The sequence below is a fragment of the Furipterus horrens genome, unplaced genomic scaffold (genome assembly GCF_987537825.1).
Source record: "Furipterus horrens unplaced genomic scaffold, mFurHor1.1.pri manual_scaffold_7, whole genome shotgun sequence".
NCBI classification, from domain to species: domain Eukaryota; kingdom Metazoa; phylum Chordata; class Mammalia; order Chiroptera; family Furipteridae; genus Furipterus; species Furipterus horrens.
The window spans coordinates 136357828-136378408 of NW_028327177.1; the positions used below are offsets into that span (position 1 = coordinate 136357828).

Consider the following 20581-nt stretch of genomic DNA (forward strand, 5'->3'; position numbering starts at 1 on the left):
GGGGAGGGAGCCTGCTTTGGGGATAGCAGTACAGACTGGGAACTAGGAAACCCTGAGTCCTGGCCCAGCTCAGGCATGTTGCCCCATTTCTCTCACTGGATTTACCCCTCTGTGAAATGGGTTGAAAGCTGCCTCCTCATAAGGTTGAGTAAAAGGATCGTGGACGGAAATCCCAGCAAAAGCGCATGAGCCTGCTCTGGTTCTGGGCCTTCACTGAGGGAAACGAAGCTCTAGAAGGCAGAATAGCACCCAGACCTCTTCTGGGGAGTAACGGCTTCCAAGATCGCCCATCTAAATGATGTGGTTGCTGCTCATTCTGTGCTGCAGGAAAAACCAAACTTGTTCCTATGTCCACCGTAGATGGGCTGGACAAGCCAGAGACAGCTACGTCAGGGTTTTATTCGTTGCCAACAGTAACTACGTGGCTCAGGAGGGCCGGCCCAGCTTTCTTCCTGTATCTTGCTGCGAACCACTTCCACAGAACAGCGCACAGGCAGGATGGGATAGTGGTCAAGAGTGTGAGGATTCTAAAGCCATACTGCCTCTTTAGATACTGGCTTTGCCCTTCGTTACTTACGTTTTCTCATCTGTAAAATGGAGGAAATAATGGTGCTTTTTAGGATTGTAATAAAGTATTATTATTGCCCAAAGGAAAAACAGGCGCATAGGTGAGTTTCTCCCTCCGGAAACAATAAAGCTCACACTAGTGTTTTGCTTGGCCCTGCGGGTTTTGGCTTGGCAGGATGCAAAGCGCAGGGCTCATGCTCCAGACGTAAGCCTGGAGGCACAAGAGTGATGTTGATAGAAGAGCGGACTTGGAGTCAGATATCTGGGTCCAGCCACGATTCTCGATTGAGCCCGGCACGGTACTCCTACAAATAGAGTGTACACGGAGCGATGAAAAGCAAGGAGCTGATGCCGGGCTCCGCCCGCAAGTCGCTTACCAGACCGCGCAACCGCAAAGGATCCACTAGCAATTCCGGAATCCCAGGGGCGGGGCCCGAGAGAGGCGCGGAGCTTCCCTGTGCGTGTCCAATCACAAGCGACGTTCCGCCGCTTCCCGCCTTCTAAGCGGGAGGACCCAATCAACGTGGAGAGCGTAAGCCCGCACCCATTGAAAGTCTCTGCTGCAGCCGCAGTGTATCTGGGGTTGCTGGTTGGCTGTCGTCCCGGATCTCGGGAACTGAGACCGGGTTCCAACCTGGCTTCCCGCAATGTCGGTGGCCTTCGTACCAGACTGGCTGAGAGGCAAGGCGCAAGTCAATCAGGAGACCATCCAGCGGGTGAGTGCTAACGCGAACGGATCGGAGGGGTTTCTTAGAGGAGAACCGAAGGGCTGCGGGTGCTGAAGGCTTCCTGGAGTGGGCAGTGCCCCGGCTGATATTGTACCGAGGGGCGCTGACTCTTAGGGGCAAGGAGTCAACAAAGGCGCCAGGGCAGGACAGCCTGGCATTGGGCTGTGACACCTTGGGCAGGTTACTTAACGTCTTGACGTCATGTGGCATTGACCCTTTCTCTGATTTTTCAGCTCCTGGAGGAGAACGACCAGCTGATCCGCTGTATCGTGGAGTATCAGAACAAAGGCCGGGCAAATGAGTGCGTCCAGTAAGTTCCTAATTCCCTCCCCTGATTTGTGAGTGGAGGGGAAGCCAGTATGGAGGAGATACAGCAGCTGTCCTGAACTAGTAGTGGTCTGGGGTGATTGTTTGCAGATGAGGATCAGAGACGTTGCTCACCTGCCCAAGACCATGGGACGGTACATTGTGAAGCCTGAAGTCAGATGTGGCACCCTTTTCAAAACTTGAATTATGTTCATTGCAAAACCTTCACGTGAAGCCATGTCAGCTGATGACAACGGGGATGGGAGGGAAGCACGAGGGAAACTAGTCTGAGGAGATGGGAGTGGTGGCTGTTTTCTTATGGATCCCTGGCTCATCCTTCTTCTGTGAAGTTGGGGGAGTCAGACCATTTGGTCGCTAAGTTCCCTCCGTTTGTGTGTATTCCTTTGTAATACACAAAGACCAATGAAAGAGTTCCAAGTTAAGCCAGAGGTAAATTCTGCACAGTAATTTAATGTGCTCTAGTCGTACACCAAAATGAGAGAAAATAGTCTGTTTTCTAAATGTAGTCCAGGAACTATGCCCCATTTATTATAGAAGAATGTATTCTTTCATTGTTACTTATGTTTCAGAAAGCCATGCTTTTCCCACCCCCTAAGAATCACCTCCAATCCCTCACTGAGCAGCTCAGTGGAATAGTGGAGATAGCCACTTTGCGGAAGTTTTTACATTTGACTCTGGCATTTGGTAATTTGCATTTTTACAGTTCATAGTAAACACTCACTTTTCCGTATGGAAAATAGTTGCAAAATTTTCCATTTGGTGCAGTGATTCTCAACCTATGGGTAAAGAAGTTATCAAAATCTCCTAGTGGGCTTTTTCACATTACACAAGCCATGATTCCTGCCCTCTAGTTGGACTTTTCTTCTTGCGTAGGGAGTTCTGTCTACTTCCTGATTGAGAAGCGCAGCTATAGGAAGCTCACACGGAAGTATTTCATCCCTGCTTTAAGTTCAGATATTTTATAACTACTACTGGGTACCAGGCACCGTTTCAGCTACTGAGGAATCAGTACCAAACAGCAGCTCTGCTGGTATGGAGTTTACCTTCCAGACGCTGGAATCAAGAGGGAGGAAATCATATAATTAGGCACGTGCTATTAACTTCGAAAAAGAATAAAATAGGATAAGTGTGCTGTTTTATACAGGGTCTCTCTGATGTGACATTTGAGTAAACATTTGGGGTAAGGTGTGTGAGGCAGAGTCGTCGGCAGCCGTTCGTCTCGAGAGACGATGGTGTAGCTTCTTAAGAGTCTATCTGCACCGCCGAGAATGGCTGTGCAGTCCGACTCGGGAGTGACACGGTATCTGTCTCCTCCCGTGTTGAATCGACATCTTGCGATGACGCTGGAGTGTCCTCTCCAGTGGAGCTGAAGCTACAGAGCCTGGGCAGGGTGATATGGAGGGTCTGCTGTTGCCCATGCAGCAGACCCCCCCTCTCTTCGCAGCTGAAGGGTCCAAGGGAAAGACGGAGTCGATACAGCTTGGCTTCAGGTGCGCCGCAGGAGTTGCCGGTGTTGACTACAACGTCAAACCGCCTTAGGGACTCCGGCTCCGGATTTTCTGTCGGGGTTTACTCCCTTAGCCTTTCCCCTGAAGAGGTATGCCGCAAGGCAGCGGAGGTTTTTTGGAGTCAGAGTTTTCCTTCTCTGATGTGCCCTGACTGGAAGATCGAACCAGCGACACTTAGCTCGCAGGCCGACGCTCAATCCACTGAGCCAAACCAGCCAGGGGCAGTGAGGCAGAGTATGAGGTGGAAAAGCCCCCAGGCTGGAGCGTGCTGGATAACTTTTAAGAGACAGCAAGGAGTCTACTGGAGCCAGAACTTGGTGACCAAGGGGAAAGTGGTAGGAGATGAGATCAGAGAGGTAACTAGAGGCCCCGATCATGTAGGGCTTTGTAGGCCATGAGAAGGGCTGGGCTTTACTCAGAATAAGATGGGAGCCTTTGGAAGGTATTAGACGTATGACATGATCTTAAATTGTACAGTGATCACTCAGGCTGCTCATGTGGAGAACAGGGGTACAAGGGAAGAGCAGGGGGACTAGTTAGGAGACTGGTCCAATACCATAGTCTAAGCCAGAAGCGATAGAGCCTTGGTTCAGGGAGGTAGCTATGGCAATAAGTGAGAAAAGGTAAAATTCTGGATATATTTTCCTTGAATGTGTTAAACAAGAAGGTTAATAGTACTGAATCATCCAGTCAGTGGATGAGCTATTCCACTAGAGTAGGTAAATTCTTTTGCATTTGTTTGTTCATATTCAGTAAAAACAAAACTAATTTTTGCCTGTTTTTCACCCATAGGTACCAGCATGTGTTACATAGAAATCTCATTTATTTGGCTACCATTGCAGATGCCAACCCAACCAGTACTTCAAAAGTAATGGAAGAATCTTCCAGCCGGCTGTTGTGAGGAGCAGTTGAACGTAATACATTTCCTATGAAATGGAAACAAGATCTTGACCAACTCAGTTGCTGAAAACATGAAGTGTGAAAGTGTAAAGAAAGCTACTAAATTAACTGTATTTCAATGTAAATAATTTATTTTTAATAATTAAGCAGATTCCCCCGATTAAATTGCCTCCAGGTGTTTTCTTTCCTGAAATAGGTGTGTTTGGATAACAAAGATATCACGGGCACCTTCAAGTCTACCTTTTTAGTTTCAGCCTGAAGAGGAAACTGAGCAGGTGCTTTTTGATCAGCAGGAACTGGTGAAAACTCCTGACTGAGACCCTGCCAGCTGAACGTGTAACTGTGTTCCCCTTTCTGCCCCTTAGTTGTGGACCCCCTGACTGCTCTTTTCTGGTTGCTTTTCAATAAAGCCTGCCTTTCCATGAAAGACTAATAGGGAGGTATAGAAATTTTCATGTAATAAGTCTTCCATTTCCCTTTTCAGGAAAATTGTAGAAACTTAAAAATATATGTAACACCACCATTATCATTGCTCACAAAATGAATAGTAATCCTAATTATCTAATATCATCTAATAATAGATGATGTTATAGGAGAGGACAAATATCTTTTCTTCTTCCATTCTTTTAAAGCTCTCAGCTGGGGCTCCATAACAAATGACAAATTAACGAAAGAAAAGCATACAAGCCCTGAACGATGGGGCGACGTGGCTCCACTGAGCATCATTCTGCAAAGTGGAAAGTCCCCAATTCAATTCCTGGTCGGGGCACATGGCTGGGTTGCGGGCTGCATCCCAATTGGGGCTGTGCAAGAGGCAACCAATGGATGTTTCTCTCCCCTCCTCCCTTCCTTCCCCTCTCTTAAAGATAAATAAAATCTTTAAAAAGAAAAGCATACACATTTATTTAATAAATGTTCTACATGACATGAGAGACTTCATAGGGAAATGAAGACCCAAAGAAGCATTTAAACCTGAGCATTTTTTACTAGGTTTGATAAGAGTGGAAAGTAGGACAAAGGGGTATGAGCTACGCGTAGTGAACGGGGGGAAACAGGCCTCTTTGTTCAAATTTTCTGTGTCCCACAGTTTTCAGAGATAAGGATGCTGCTTTGGGTATAGGGAGGCCTTCAGGGGAGGTCAGGGAGCTCTTCCAGGATCTGCCATTTCTCAAGTTCCTTCCGCTTAAAATAATATGCCAAGGTGCCATATTTTGGAGTAGTGTATCCTGGACCCTGTTGATGTTCAGTTTTCCTTAATTATCACAAAATGTCTTTTGGTTGATTTGAATCAGGATCCAAACAAGATTTACACATTGGTTTGGGAGGGGGTCTGCTCTGGCAGAATGGGTGAGGGAGCAAAGAACAGACCACCTCCCAGACTTGAGAAGGCCTAGAAAGGGCCAGAGCCCTCAGATAACATATCAGCACTAACACAGGGTTTACAGTGCGTGTGCCCAACTCTCAATCACATTAGTAGGGGTTCATTTCTGTTGGGACCTTGGAGAAGCATGCAGAATGTCTCAGAAGTGTCCACTTGAGAGACACTGGTTGGAGGGTTCCTGCAGGGGAGCTAGCTCCCACTAAACTAACAAGCCACCTTTCTGGCCAAGTGGGACCCAGGTGTCAGAGGAGATGGAATAAAGTAGAATGCAGTCCTGGCCAAGTAGCGTGGAGCATCATCAGGATATGCCAAGGTTGCAGGTTCGATCCCCAGTTGGAGCGCATACAGGAATCACCAATGAGTACATGGATGAGTGAAACAACAGGTCATCATTTCTCCCAAATCAATACATTTTTTTTTTTAAAGCTGAGTTTATTTCACAAAACGTTAAGCTGTTTTTTCACTTTCTCATGAAGCTCCTTAACATCCCAGTCTGACCTTTGAGGACTCCAAGTAACAACATGTCTAGGGAGGACATGATGGGCAGTGCTTTCTCACGTGACCTTGAGCCTTTGCAATAGTAAACTCATTAGTGAAGATGATCTGTGTATATTTCTTGAGTGGGGTATATAGTACCTTCATTTTATTGTTACTCTACCTCATGTATTTTTTGATTTCATTTTAATAAAAGCAATTCTTAGTTAATCTGTTCCCAATAAAAATCCTACAGAATCCCCTAGAATCTAGATGTTCTCTTCAATCCCTGGGACATTCTCTTCCTCAGTCTTCAATAAGAGTCTAGGATCCAAGGGGGATTTGTTTTGATTTCTGTCATCATTCACTCATTTGTTCGTTCAACAATATTTATTAACTAGCATGTGCTGAAGGTACAGCACAGAAGAAGCCATACATTGTCCCTGCTCTTACGGAAACTTTATTCTAGTATAAAGAAGACAATACAGTATAAGTAGTCTATTTATAGGGGAGACAGACAATAAAGCATAAATAATCAAGGAAAGCTTCACATGGTTAATAAGTGCTCTGCAGAGAATTACAACGGAATGCTCTAGAGAGCGGGCAGCTACTTTATGGAATCAGGGATGACCAAAGTAAATTGCAACTGAGATATGAATAACAAGAAACCTGATATGTGATCATTAGTGCAGGCAGAAGCAAGAGACACTTCATTCCAACTGTTTTTTTTTTTTTTTGTCCTCTCTTGAGTCCATTTATAGAACAGTGTGCAACTATGTGGTCATGGATTCAATTATAACGTGAGTCCTCGTTTGACCAGGACTGTGCTGGGCCCACAATGAGGCAAACAGAGGAGGAGAGGCCCTAGGCCCTGCTTTCAAGGGGCTCCTAATAAGCCTGGCAAGATAAAGGAGACTCATACCCGGGCACGGACCAGGGCACCGTGCAGGACCAGATGTTGAGGCTGCAGGAACTCCATGTGGACATTGTCAAATGCTTCTATATCATAGAAAGAGTATGCTTTTTAATTTCTGAGCACTCCTTTGTCTTCAAACAAAATTTGCCACTTGGAGCAGAAGCTATCAACATCCCACTCTCATTACTTGAACTTGACCCCAACTTCACTGAACTTTTTGGGTTCCAACTGATTCCCAACAGTCCGTATCTGTATCTCTAGTCTGAGGACTTTTTCCTAAAACTGGAAGTCTGCTTTTCCCAGGTATAGCAGGCCAGAAGGACCAGAGCATGACATCACCCTGGGAGCAGCTCTCAACTAATGACTCTCAGGAGATGGAGAACAATTCTGAGATGCCTCTTCTATATCAGTGGCCAGAGCTCCCCAGCAGAATTAAACTCTCATCACGCGCTGTGGTAACTGGCTTAACAGCACATACTTGATTGGCTACCTCCTTTGCTTCACTTCGCCGCTCCCCAAATATCAATAGTTTCCTGGGATCACTTCCTAAGTAGCAACTTGCACTCACATCACTGTCTCAGAGTCTTCTGGGGAAAACAGCCAAGATACCAGCTGTCTAATGCCTTACTTCTAGTGGGAAGACCCGGACGGACTGGCACAGCAAACATAGCTTCTGTCAGCACCAGGGCAGAAGAAAATATTTTTTTTACCAAAACCCAATCTATAGATACTTGCAAAAGCTGGTATTAGAGCCAGGGACGCAAAACAGAATCTAGAGAGACTGAAACAAATGAGTAGGATCAACAAAAAATGAATAAGGATGCTATCTGACAGGAAGCGTCTGTTGTAGTGGGCTTTTCATATGAGTTTGATGGGATCCAAACTACCCCCTAAAGAGACCGAAGCAGCAGACATTTACGAAGACACAGCCATGCTTTAAACCAAGTTAGTGGCAAAAGAAAGACACTTACCTAAAAGGCCAAAAGATGGGCGTGGTATCCACAATGAAGGGGATTCCTTAGCTGGAAGCCATTGCCCCAGTGGTCACCTGTGTGCTGCCACACCCCCACGCCTTTCTCCGCGTGATTGGCTCCACCCTAAGCAGATCAATCATATCTGCCCATTGCCCAGGCCATCAAGAGCTGGGCATATGAACCTCATCCAGCCAATCGGAATCTCTCCCCAGGATTTTGCTCACTGGTGCTGGCAGGAAAATGCTTTCCCTTCAGATTGCCAGGCTAGAGAGATACATGCTTGAAGATACCATGGCCAAGTTCCCTGCTCCACCAGAAGAAAGCCAATCTGATCTTGACTAACACGTGGACATTATTCTAGCAAAATAAACATTTTTATTTACTGCATAAAATGGTCTACTAATTTTACACACACACACACACACACAATACAGGATTTCAAAATATGTGTTTCCAAATTTTCAATATGGATAGATTTCGTTATCAAATTCTGGTAATATTTATTTTTGCATTGCAGGTCCCAAGATTCCCTCCAGGTTTGATGATTGGCCAGAAAGACTCACAGGGCTAAGCACTTAGTTTTACCCACAGCTATGGTTTATTAGCAAAAGCATGCAAAGTAATATCAGCAAAGGGAAAAGACACATGGGGTAAAGCCCACAGGAAATTAGGTTCAAACTTCCCTCTCCCAGTGCAGTCATAAGGGACAAGCTTAATTCAGCCACAGCCAGGGATGAACTGTGACAACATGCAAGCAATGCTGTCAACCAGGGATGTTCATTACAGTCTCAGTGCCCACAGTTTTTATTAGAGGCTGGTCATATATGCATCTTCTGCCTAGCACATGCCTAAATTCCAGATTCCCCAAAGGAAAGCAGGTGTTCAGTATAAACCATATTGTTTACACAAATAGTTTAGGCATAGTGAGACACTCTAATCATATAATGAAAATATTCTGTAAATTTAGGAAAATGATTACCCTTCAAGTCCCCAGATTCCACTCAAGGCCAACCTTGTAAGCAGGCCTTTCTAAAGATAGCAGCCTCGGGCTTATAATATTAATTCACTTCTGCACAATTTCTCATTTAAGACCTAAAATATCATTTTATTTTTTCAAAACAGTATAAGCAAATAAGGTAGAATTGTGTATGTACCTTCTCACTGGATTCCTTTCTCTCCTTTTGTTCACCTCTTTCTCCCCTTCTCTAAGTTATAAAAATGTAAGTTACTTTGGGAAGAGGTTGGAGCAGGAATCCCTGCTTGAAGCTGAATTGTGCATTACAGAGGATATACTGAAGGAGCTGAGAGGCAATAAATTGATAACCAATACACCACTGAGGTAATCGAGTGTCCTTCCTTTAATCTGTTAATATAGTAAATTATAGTAATAGGTTTTCTGATGTTGAACCATCTTTGCATTCCTGATTTAAAGCCAATTAGCTCATGAGTATTTTGGAGTTTAAAAACTGATAAACTGCCTTTTCTAATATTTTATTTGGATTTTAAGTTCATATTTATAATGAGATTGGTCTATAAGTATCTTGTCTTGAATTTGTCTGTTCTTGGTCTCAAAAAATAATTTAGGTAGCTCTCTCTTATTTTCTGAAATATTCTGATTGAGAAAGGGATTGTTGATCCTTAAGGCTCTGGTAAAATTTGCCTATGAAACAATTAGGAGCTTGAGTTTTTTGGAAAGGAAGACCATGGTTTTAATGATTTTATTATGAATAATTTCAACGATATACAAAAGTAGAGAACATAGTTCAAAAGTTGCCCTATACCTATCACTTAGATGCAACAGTTATAAAATTTTTCCACACGATTTACTCCTTATTCTATTTTAGAATTTTTTTTCCTTTGATGAAGTATTTTAAAGCAAATCACAGAGACATCATGTGTTTTCATCCTTACATACTTCAGTATGCATCTCTAAAAAAACCAAAGACATTTTCTTCCATAACCAACATTGCATTATCACATCTAGCAAAACTAAATATATTTCCTCGGTTTCATCTAAAATCTAGACCATCATAAAGCTTTCCATTTGGCTGTGTCAGAACGTCTTACCCAGTTGTTAGCAGGGAGACTTGGGATTACTAATGCAATTTCTCCAGTGGTTACCGGTTTACTCAGACCTTCTATTTCTTTTGAGTCAAATACGGTGATTTCTGTTTTCTAGAAAACTATTTCATCCAAGTTTCCCCACTCGCATTCCTAATTAGTTTTGTCAAAGTCCTATCCATTCAAGTTCCAGCTGCTGCTGTGATCCCACTCTCAGGCTAAATACCCAGAATTATTACCAGAAAATTCCTACTAAGGATTCTCTTTCCTGGTAATCACAGCCAAACTAACCTGGGTTTAGCCAATTTTTTACCGATATTGAGGATGAAGAAGGTATCAGTCCTATTGGTGGATGCTAGACCTGCCTTGTCATAGCAGTTTATTCACCTTAATCACAGACCAAATAGCATACCTTACCTTCAAATCATCTGAAATATAACTTCAACTCATGGACAGAATAAAAAACTTTTGAACAAGGAGAGCACTTAGAAGGTATTTCATCCTGCTTATTTTACAGATAAAGAAACAACTCCAGCGAAATCAAAGAAAAAAAAATCGATCGAATGACTTCAAATTAAAAACTGCTTTGCATAGCCACCATCAAAACAACCAAAAGACAAGGCCCGGACTGGGAGAAAATATTCGCAATATCATATATCAACAAAAAGATTTGGAATCAGAACATACATGTATCATCTACGTTACAAACATCTGCATTCAGAACTTTCGTATTCAACGGGACGAAGAACCCGATTTGAAAATGGGCAAAGGACTTGAACTGACTCATGAAAAATGTAAAATTGCCATGAACACAAACTATCCCAGTGACGCTGGTGCCACAGCGGAACGAACACGCATCTCAGCCTAAAAGGTCTTTGAAGTGAATTCTTGCGAAAAAGAAAACAGGCCAAAAGCCATGTGGGCTTACTCAAACCTCAACGACTTAATTCACACAACTGGCTCGCAGCTGTCAACAGAGAAGCCTCGCGATATCTGGAGATGCGCGGAAACTCAAGGCCCTTAAAGGTGGGGGACAAGAGAAAGTACAAAGCGCAGGCGCATCCAGGGCTCCCAGATTGGGCCACTGACTACAATGATGAAGAGAGAGGGGCGGGACAAAAAAAAGGACCAGCTTAGTTATAGGAGCGCCAGACTGGAGGCTTCGCTAGAGCTCTCAGACACGCCCACGTGCGTTTCCTTTCGGTTAAAGAGCCTCTTGGAGATTGTGTTCTCGCGATATTTGTCCTGACTCTCGCGGGGTTTAGCGTGGCACCGGGAGGCCGGGCCCGGGGAAGGGGGTGGGGGTCGGTTATCGGCGTTGGGCTCCTGCCGGTGTGGCCGCGTTTTCTGTTCTGTGCACGGGGAGCTGCTCAGGCTGGAGGTCAGCCAGGTGAAGAGCTCGCCCGCATGTGTGTGCGTGCAGTATGGGAGCTGGAAGGCCCGGGGCGGGAGAGGGCCCCGTCTCACCCTCCCGCGCTGTCGCGACACGGAGGCGCGAGGCGACCGAGGCTTGGGCTCCGCCCGGCTCCCGACCTGACCGCTTTCCTTCCCCTCTCTCATAGCTCTTGCCGTCGCCTCGGTAGCGATGGGGGCGCAGGACCGGCCGCAGTGCCACTTCGACATCGAGATCAACCGGGAGCCGGGTGAGCCGGAGACTGGGGAGCCCTGCTGGGGCCCGGGCTTGCCTTGGGGAAGGGGAGGGGTCTACCCTCGTCAACTCTCCCCAAGCCTTTTGGGGAGCGGGTAGGCACAGTCAACACCCCGTTTCTCCTGAGCCAGAATCTATAGATAGGAGGGTGGCTCGGGTACACCACTCCCACTGAACTCGGAGTCCGGGTCTCGTTCTCCCAAACTCCATGCCCCCCTGCACCCCCAGACTGAGCGTTCATACCATTCCTGGCTCCAAGAAAAGAGGTGCAATCCTTTGAGGATTTTTTTTTCTTTCAGTGTCTAGGTGGCAAACACTTCCAGCATTCTGTATTTCCTTATACTTGATTATCATTAATAGGTCAACTTGGCCGCTGGTATTCCTTAAGTATCTTTAGCCGGAATTTGTGTCGCGGGAAAATGACCCGGGGCAGTCGTCTGTGATAAACCAGAGCATTCTGTACCGACCGCCTTGAGACACGCATGCACTTAGCGTTAATGTTTTGTCTGCCTATCTTGCTGAAAATAAAATATTTTCTTCTAAAGGGTGGTTGTTTCATTCTGAGTAGCAGAGCGTGCAGGGTTTCAAACTGTTTCCTTGGCTTTTTTTTTAGAATCTGTAACAACTTTTCATTGAAGGCGTGTATACAGTCTTTGTGCACCTTCTTGGTCGGATTCTTACTGAGAGCCTCCTTCTGTTCTAGACGGCGGGGATAGAGCGATGAAGAAAACAAAGGCCCCGTTTGTAGGCTATTGGGGGAAGACAGACGATGAACCAGGGCGAAGAAATACAGTGGCTTATACTAGTTTAATAAGTTGGTCAGAAAAGGCCATTTTGAGGAGGTGACATTTAAGCAGATGAGGCGAGCCATGTGGATATCTTTGAGAAGAGCATTCCTGGGCGAGGGGACAGCTAATACAGAGGTCCCGAAGTGTGTCAGGCCGGAGCTGCTTAAGGAACCTCCGAAAGCCCAGGGCGGCTGTGTTAGGGGAGGGAAGAGTGGCAGGAAATGGCTGTAGGCCTTGGTATTTATAGTAAATCAAAGCGGGAGACAACGGGGCTTATGCTTATGTTTTTTTAAGAATTAAAAATAGACTCTTGAAAAGTAGAAGTAAAATAAAGGTTCTGTAGTCATGTACATTACTTCTTTTCTGGTACATGTTCATAGCCTAGATTTGTAAATAACCTTTGTTGTGAAAAATCTCGGGAGTATGTTTGGTAAATGTTGAATGAACTTCAGTCTCCAGCATCCAAGGTAATTTATTATAATGCCGTCCTGGTAGAAGCATGTGACACTCTTGGCGAAGACTGAATCATCTATGAAACAGGGAACACTTACACTGGGTTGGTAAAATTGGCAAGTTCATATTACTCATCTAGCATTTTTCAGTAAATTGTCTAAATAGTAGATACTTGATTTTTGCACAGCTTTTAAGGATCACTTCAGTCGTTTGAAGGACCCTGCTTTGTGGGATTTAACCGTTACTATGTTTGGGTTTGAGTACTATTCAGTTAATACTCTTGAGCTCTTGTATAGTTAATTCATTCAATAGAAGTACAAAGTAGTATTTTTGATTTAGTTTGATAAGCAAAGGTCTTTCAAGAGTGGCCATAGTGTCCACATTATGAGATCAAGAAGTGTGGATAAAAGTTGAGTTGAATACTGCACGGTATGTTTTTTTGTTGCTATTAGAGGAAAGGTGTAATTTTGTATCGGTCAAGTGAGACTTTTGAGCCATAAAGTCACCAAAGGCGGACAAGTATGTATCAAAAGAGGAAAAGTCTTTATAAATGAGTTTTTTTCTGTAAATCCAATAAGATTGTTCCTTTTAGAAATAATTCCAGGACTGTTCCTTAGAAATGTTTCTGAGAAGGTTTTAAACTAAGATTTTTATTTATTTAATAGTTAAAGAACTCTTCACACTATTTCTCCTTGAGTGAGTTTTGGTAGTTTGTGTTTTTTAAGAAGTCTGTCCATTTTGTCTAAGTTATCAACTTTATGGGCATAGAATTGTTTGACATAGTCCCTTCATTGAATATCTGGGATCTATAGTGATAGTTCCTCCTTCATTCCTGCTATTGATAATTTGTGCTGTTTGTCTTTTTCCTTGGTTAGTTTGGCTAGAGATTTATCAGTTTTGTTATCATTTCAAAGAACCAAATTTTGGTTTCATTGATATTTTTCCCCTATTTTCTGTTTTCAATTTCATTGATTTCTGCTCTTAATTTCCTTTACAATGCTTGTTTTGGATTTATTTTGTTCTAGTTCTAGTTTCTTGTGGAAATTTGTATGGTTGATTTGAGACCTTTCTTTTCTGGTATAAGCATTTACTTTTCATAAAGTTCCCTCTATGGACCCCAAACATTTTGTGTACCCCACTGTTTTGTTATATTGTTCATTTTATTTCAGTTCAAAATATTTTCTAATTTTCCTTGAGACTTAGTCTTTGACTCATGAATGATTTAGAAATGTTTTAATTTCCAGGTACTTGAATATTTTGCAGTTGTCTTTGTTAATGGTTTCTAGTTTAATTCCATTATAATCAAAGACATAACAGTTATGATTTCAGTTATTTTATATTTATTGTGGTTTTTCATGTTTTACTTTGGTGAAATTTCTGTCTGCACTTGAATAGAATGTGTATTCTGCTGTTCTTGTATAGAGTGGTCTATAAATATCAATTAAATCCATTTGGCTAAGTATTGTTAAATTCTTCTGTATCCTGGCAAATTTTCTTATCTACTTGTTCTATTTATAGCATTATATTTAAAGTGGGTTCCTTGTAGATAATAAGCAAATAGGTTTTGTTTTTAATCTATTCTCACAATCTCTTTTTTAATTGGTATATTTTGACTTTAAATTTAAGATAATTATTATATTAAATTTAGGTTTGTCTATTCAATACTTGTTTTTGCTTCCACTTTTCATTCTGTTTTATTGTCTTTTGGATTATTTGAACATTTTTTAGTATTTTAAATTTTTTACTGAATTTTTAATGCTATTTCTATAGTATTTTGGTAGTTATTCAAGAGATTACCACACATACTAGGCTTTTGTAGTGCACTTGGAATTACTATTCTACTTAATTTAAATGAAATGTTGAAAACATCCCACCATATAACTTTTCACCTTCTGCTGTATTTGTCATATGTATTATATCGACAGACATTGAAACCTTGTGCCTTCAAACATCACACATACTTGAAAGAGCTTAAAAGGAAGAAAATACTCATATTTACCCACATACTGTATTTACCCTTTCTGTTGTTACTTGTTCGCTCTTATAGTTCCGAGTTTCCTCTGGTGTCATTTCCCTTCTACCTGAAGGATGGTGTTTGTTTTTTGTGAGAGAGAGACATTGATTGGTTGCCTCCCATATGCACCCTGACTGGGAATCAAAAGTACAACCTTTTGGTGTCCCCGGGGGATGCTCCAACCAGCTAAGCCCTGACCAGGGCTAAAGAATGTGTGAAGCATTTTTTTTTTTAAAGCAGATCACATTCTCTTTTTTCCTTCACCTGAAAATTTTATTTTGCCATTTTTCTTGAAAGATATTTTCTCTAGATACAGAATTTAGGTTGGTACTTCTTTTCTTTTAGCACTTGAAAAATGTTCCATTGCCTTCTGGGCTTTATCGTTTCCGATAGGATATCCATAGTCATTCAGGCTGCTGTTCTCCTGTGTGTAATGGGTCCTTGTCTTGCTTTCAGGATTTTTTTACTTTGTCTTTAGATTTCAGCAGTTCAGTTGTGCTGTGTCAAATGTGAATTTCTTTTTGTTTATTCTCCTTTGGGGTTTGCTGATCTTCTTGAATCTGCACCTGTCTTTTGCCAAATTTAGGAATTTTTCAGCTTTCATTTCTTCAAGTATGTTTTCTCTCCAATACTCTCTAGTCTCTCTTTCTTGGTCTTTGACGACACAGATATCAGATATTTTGATGTCACCCTATAGACCCATTAGGCTCTATTTCATTTGTTTCAATCTTTTTTTCCTCCCCGTTTTTCATATTGGATAATTTCCATTAATTGGTCTTCAGGTTCACTGTCTTTTTCCTTGGTCATCTCCATTCTGCTGGTTAGCTCACCCAGTGAATTTTTAATTTTCATTATATTTTTCCATTAAAATTTGTTTTGGTTTGCTTGAAACTTCCTATTTTCCATTTATTTTTACTAGTGTTTGTCTTTCCTTAGTGGAGTATGGTTGTAATACCTGCTTTAAAGGCTTTGTCTAATAATTCCAACATCTGTATCATCATGGAGTTGCTGTCTTTGGTTATCTTTTTCCTTGTGAGGTTTTCCTGGTTCTGATCAAGAAGTTTCAGAACATTACTTATTTTGTAATTGTCAGAGACTTAAAGTTGGTTTCGAAAGTGAAAACCAGGGTGAATGCTTGACTCTGGAATTTTTCTTTATGTGGACCTTAGAGCAATATCATAAAACCCTGACAGTTTATCAAAATAGATAAAAATGGGGATATAGCCCTGGCTGGTGTGGCTCAGTGGTTTGAGCACCAGCCTGCGAACCAAAGGGTCGCTGGTTTGATTCCCCGTCAAAACACGTGCCTGGGTTGTGGGCCAGGCCCCCAGTTGGGGGTGTGTGAGAGGGAACCACACACTGATGTTTCTTTCCTTCTCTTCCTCTCTCCCTTCCCCTCTCTAAAAATAAATAAATAAAATCTTGTTTTTAAATGGGGATATAGTTGAAATGGGTATTCTTACCTTACTGCTTAAGATTCACATGGACCCAAAACACTGTTTTGAAAATGTATCCTTACTAAGCATTGTAAAGAATTTGGAAGTGATACCAAGAAATGTGTTTAAAGTAGGGGCAGACACATGTTTGAGTGCTACTTGTGACCTTGGACCAGCCGCTTGTCCTCTTTGTAAATGTGACTCTGAAGATAGGAGTATGGCAAAGTTTGCTTATATTCAAAACTACCCTGTAAATTTTAGTCTCACACTCAAGGTAGCTCATGCTTTGAGAGGGTGAGGGGCCTGGTTTGTACTGAGGAAACAGGAGGGCTGTATCTCCCAGCTCAGGCTCACCCTGGATCATAGACTCATGCATGAGGAGTGTCTGCACTGTTTAGTAATTTCTCCCCTTTTTATGTACTCATAAGTTATATAGGACTGCAGTGTAATAGTGCCTGCATAATAAGGTTGTTGGGAAGAGTAATTATATACTACAACTGCCTGTCTTACATACAGATTGTGTTTTTGTAACACGAATTTATTCTAATGGGATGGGTTAATTAAGGAGCACAATTTTAATTAGGCAGACTACTGTCTGTGTTATAACATGATCAGATAACAAGGTGGGGAGCTAGTGGGGTGGGAGGGAAGGACACTTAATCAGCACTGCTATTCTGATTTATCCTTGTCTGTCCTGACAGTAATTTGAAAGAATTATGCTCATGACAGTGCTGGGAAAAGAGGCCCAAGTGAAGTGTGATCAGTTGTAGGATTTTCTCAGTAATGTTTACGTTTTATAGCATACCTTATAGCTAACAATATGCCTTTATTATTAATATTCCTAAAAGGAAAAATATCATTCTTACTGCAGTCTGAAATTCCCTTGTCCCCCAACTCCTATTTTCCTATGGAAACAGTTGTTCTTATATGTGATTTTGAAATGCAGTGTTTCTTTAAATTCTGTCATGTTATGGTAGAGCAGACTGTATTTGTAAAAAGCACAGTAGCACATTTGTTACTTATTTTTACGTTATTTTTAAAAAATTTTTAAAGATTTTATTTATTTATTTTTAGAGAAAGGGGAAGAAAGGGAGTGAAACAGCAATGTGTGGTTACCTCTTGCGCATCCCCCAGCTGGGGACCTGGCCCGCAACCCAGGCATCTGCCCTGACTGGGAATCGAACCGGCGACCCTTTGGTTCACAGGCCAGTGCTCAGTCCAGTGAGCCACACCAGCCAGGGCTTTGCTTTATTGTTTACGCTATTACAGATGTCCCCATTTCTCCCAGTGTGCCCCGCTCCCCTCCAGTCCCCGCCCCGCTTCCCTCAGGCCACCACCACACTGTTGTCTGTGTCTGTGGGTTATGCGTACGTGCTGACATGTGTTTTTACAGTTGCTTTACTTACTGCGTGGGCACAAGCACTAGCACTGAATCAGTATGAGGGGCTTTCATATACGGGGATTATGCAGACAGACCTTTGTAGGCTTAGCTTTTTCACATTTTAGGAAAAAGGCGTTTCAGGATTCTGTAAGCAAGAGGGCTTGGGATTCCTGCCTCCCACCCCCCCTTGCTCCCCCTTTTCCTTTTTTTCAAAATTTGGCCTGGAGAATCCCATTAATAATACCAGTCCCAGTTGGATGGTCTTTGAAGGCAAACTCATATGGATTTTTACAGGGACTTTTATCAAGAGAAAGTTCACTTCCTAGCACCTCCCTTTCCTTTCCCTTTCTCTGCTTCAAAGCTCAAGCGAAATACACAGAGATTTTTCTGTCTTGAACGTAAGATGGCTGCTGCTTGTCTGATTGTCACCACCTACCCTGTGTGAGTCCCTGTACTTTCTGTTATTGTGACACCTTTGTGGCGTTGCAAAGGGAATGATGACATTGGTGGCATGAACTAGCTGTCCAGTATGAGTCCTTTCCGTTCTGATTGGCACATGAATCACTTCATCTCTGGCTCTGGAGAGTCTAAAGGTTTTCCCGAGTGTATATGGTTTAGCCTGAGTTCTTCATAGATAACGCACTTCCACAGATGGTCAGGTATTTAGCAAACACTTCTCTTCCTGGGAATAAAAAGCAGATGGGAACTAAAAAGATTTCTTTAGATAGGCAGAAGAAAGCACAGGCTGGAAGGGGCAAGACTTGGGTACTGACAGAATTATCTAAAACTAAGGAATGATTTCAAGATTATCTCAAAAATTACATTCAAAGCCCCTGGCTGTGGCTGCCTTACTGTGCTAGTTGCTTGATTTTAGTCCCACTGTGTTCCAAGAGCCTTAAGTAGGTTGTCATACAGTGAAACCCTGTTCCTGCATCCAACCCTTACACTCAGCACAAACCACTGGCTCCTGATTCTTAACTAAGTAATGTGTGAGTAGAGGGGCTTTGTATGCAGGTTGGGTTCCCAATAGGAAAAGGGAAGAGTTATGTTCCTAAATTAAGCTGCAGGAAGGGGTCCTTTTAGGTAAAATAGTTAATGCAAAGACCCTGACATTTTCTGGGTGAAAATAGTGAAGGGATTGAGAATACAGATGGTTAGTTACAAACCCGTCACAGGGACGTAAGGTACAGCACAGGGAATGTAGTCAGTGATGTGACAGCTGTGTGGTGTTAGGCAGGTACTAGAAATATCGGAGGGGACACTTCGTAAAGTATGTAATTTTCTAACCACTGTGCTGTACACTTAAAACTAATACAAAGTAATATTGAATATAAACTCATGGAAAAATAAAATGACAGGGGAAATAAACACTGACCTTTTCATCACAGAACTGCAGTGACACTATCAGATTGAAAATGGCCCGAAGAGACAAACCAAGCCTGGTGCACAGTGCTGCGCCCGCTCTGTCTCTGCCTTCCGTGTCTTGCATACCTGTAATCACTCCCTGAAAAGCTTGATGCTTTCTCAGAAATCTGATTCCAGGAGTAAAAGGAGACCGAAAAGCGGGAATGACGCCAGGGTAGCCAGCCTCTGTCCCCAGGTAACCCTCTTTCCCAGAGAGCCTGAAGGTTTCCATCTTTCTGTTACATGCTCACCTGCAGTTCTGTTGCATTGAGATAGGTAAGTATCCTCTTTAAGAATGCTGTCACCTTTGGGAAGGTTCATTTTCATACTTGACCTGAGATCACGCAGCAAGGCTGCTTTCTTAACTGCTCGATGAGAGCGCCTCTCTGGGCGATGTGTTTGGGGCAAGGGAGAGTCAGGCTCAGTAGAACCTGGGAAGGCAGCCAAGCGGATTGGAAAGAGCATGGGATGAGGCACCGCAGCTGGGCTCTGGTTCTCCCTCTGCCCGTTTTCACACAGGTGGCCTTCGACAAGTCACATTATTAATAGCAGAATGTGTTGGAAACCAGGGGTAATAATCTTGGCTCTGATAATAAACCATATATTTGCAAGGTGTCTTCACCCACAAAACATTGTGATGTAGGATTTAAACCCACTTAACAGAAGACTCAGAGTAGGGAACAGACTGATCCAAGATCACAGAGCTAGCTAGCAATTGGCTCTAGCCTAAGTTTTTCTCTCATCCATTATACAGTGGCAGCTTTGGGATTTATTTATCAAGTCTAATATCTTTCTTTTTTAAAATTTATTTCTGCTTTTACCTTCTTTATATTTTTCTTAGGTTTGTTGCTTTTTTATCATCCTGAGTTGAGTGATTAATTTATCTTGGCCTTATGCATTAACGAAAATACTTAGGACTGTAGGCATTGATTGGGACAAAGAAGGATGATAGTACTTTTTGCCTTGTGAGACTTGGCACCTCTAAGATCCGGCCTCATTCTCCAACATCCTGGTTCTTACAGCTTCTCAGTTCTCTGATCTGTGCCAACATCCTTGTCAACTAAGTACATGAGCCAATAAATAAGTTCTCTTTTGAGCTTTTACCTGTACTATCTTCAGGATACCTTTAGTTGGGTGTTGAATGACGTGGGAAAAGTTTTAGGTGCCTAAATAATTATAGAGCTGTTTAGGTCTTCTCTTACCTTCTCTTACATCTTATTTATGTTCTCTTACTACTTCCTTTTACGTGAGTTGCTCCAGCAGTAATTCGAAAGACGCTTAATACATTTTTAATTCTGTAGGTGATTATCTTTTATGTATTCCTAAACCCGTATTTCTTCTTCCATCTACTTTAAGCAAAGTCTGAAATAGCAGGAAATGTACGTACTTCTCTTACCAACTCAACTCTTTCTTGTTAGTTGTATGTATACTGTGATTTCTTTTTTTCTGTGAGTAACAATTGTGCCTGGATGATTGAACGAATCTTTTCCTTTTTATATCTGAAAATGAAGATATGTTATTAAGCTATGTCTTGATGTTGTTCCCCTTATAATAACTTCCGCAGGTACATAACGAATACTTTTGATCTGTGTATTTAGTTATTCCTTCATTTATATTATGT

The 20581-nt window shown here is 42.4% G+C and overlaps 2 protein-coding genes across 2 annotated transcripts in view; both read left to right on the forward strand.

Annotated features, from left to right (window-relative positions):
* Nucleotides 1–1080: 1080 nt before the first annotated feature.
* Nucleotides 1081–4195, forward strand: SS18L2 (SS18 like 2). The gene is made up of 3 exons (XM_090283054.1): nucleotides 1081–1283; nucleotides 1529–1605; nucleotides 3923–4195. Exons 1-3 carry the CDS (start codon nucleotides 1215–1217, stop codon nucleotides 4029–4031), a joined length of 255 nt encoding a protein of 84 aa, XP_090139180.1. The 5' UTR covers nucleotides 1081–1214; the 3' UTR covers nucleotides 4032–4195.
* A 6931-nt stretch (nucleotides 4196–11126) lies between these two features.
* Nucleotides 11127–20581, forward strand: part of NKTR (natural killer cell triggering receptor) — a 42022-nt gene continuing 32567 nt past the window's right edge. Inside the window, exons 1-2 of the mRNA XM_090284578.1 lie at nucleotides 11127–11226; nucleotides 11399–11479. Coding sequence (XP_090140704.1) covers nucleotides 11422–11479 — 58 coding nt within the window. The 5' untranslated portion in view covers nucleotides 11127–11226; nucleotides 11399–11421. The remainder of the gene's footprint in view (nucleotides 11227–11398; nucleotides 11480–20581) is intronic.